Genomic DNA, 1,047 nt, shown 5'->3' with positions numbered 1-1,047 from the left:
GACCCAGTCAGTCTCTGAAGGATGCAAAACTCTACTAACGGTAACAGTGAGATATTCTTCATCTGCAAGGCTGGATTTCCGACTAACTTTGATTTTGATAGAAGGGTCTGTGATGTTGGAGCACTCCATCAATGTTCTTCTATTTAAGAGCCGAAAATCTGAGATTGCTGTGTGGTTTCTGTGCGTGGCCATGGAGTTTATATGTGAAGGGTGCAATGACCATGACGAAGAAGGAGAAGGATTAAGAAGGAAGGTGAGTAATATGATGAAGAATCTGGAAACCCAACTGGAATTGCTGTGCTCCATCAGAAAGCTGCAAAACTCTTTGGAATATGTTCGAATTTGCATAAAAAGAATTATGAGAATGATAATGATAATGATAATGCAGATTTTTCAGGTGCGAAAATAATGTGGTTATGAATCCAATATTTATGGAGAGTACATAAAGGAATATTCTTATACAAGTATACTATTGAGGGCTGCTAGACATCCCAACATTTTTTCTTAAATCCCTTTTCTCAAATGATCTGGACCTTACATTCATTTAAGAAAAAAAATAATAATATAAATCTATGTATTTATTGAATGGAACAGATCATTTTGGAAAAAGAATTTGGAAAAAAAGTGTTAAAAAAAAAGTGTTGATTTTTTTTTTTTAGAACTTATTTTTAAGGTTGATTCAATGCAACTATGTTTTGTGTATTTGCTGTTGATTGAAGATCAATAAGTATGACCGTGTTATACTTATAATTATGATTGTCGATAGATACAGAGAGATTTGAATGCATGAGATACGTACATAATTCAAATCATACAACAAAAGATTATGATAAAAGTTGTGTGCTATCTTGGGGGCGATGGGATGACAATTACTTTATTTTGCAACAGAGGCAGACTTTGGTATGGGTAGGAGCCAAGGGCCAAAAATATTAGTGGGTAGGGGCCAATAGGCAAAAAAAAAAAATTACCTTATAATTTGTTCTTTTACCTTACAATTTTCTTTTTCCCATTATAATTTTTTTTTTCTCCTTGTGTTGGGGTGCCATG

At 33.7% G+C, this 1,047-nt stretch overlaps 1 protein-coding gene across 1 annotated transcript in view; it reads left to right on the top strand.

Annotated features, from left to right (window-relative positions):
- Window positions 1-782, top strand: part of LOC132174222 (probable inactive purple acid phosphatase 27) — an 8,285-nt gene extending 7,503 nt beyond the window's left edge. Inside the window, exons 13-14 of the mRNA XM_059585914.1 lie at window positions 70-253; window positions 720-782. Of these exons, the coding sequence (XP_059441897.1) occupies window positions 70-253; window positions 720-782 (247 nt within the window). The remainder of the gene's footprint in view (window positions 1-69; window positions 254-719) is intronic.
- Window positions 783-1,047: the final 265 nt, after the last annotated feature.

This window comes from Corylus avellana, chromosome ca3 (assembly GCF_901000735.1).
Source record: "Corylus avellana chromosome ca3, CavTom2PMs-1.0".
Taxonomy (NCBI): Eukaryota; Viridiplantae; Streptophyta; class Magnoliopsida; order Fagales; family Betulaceae; genus Corylus; species Corylus avellana.
Note: the sequence above shows the minus strand (reverse complement) of the source record. Positions and strands in the feature narration are given on the sequence as shown.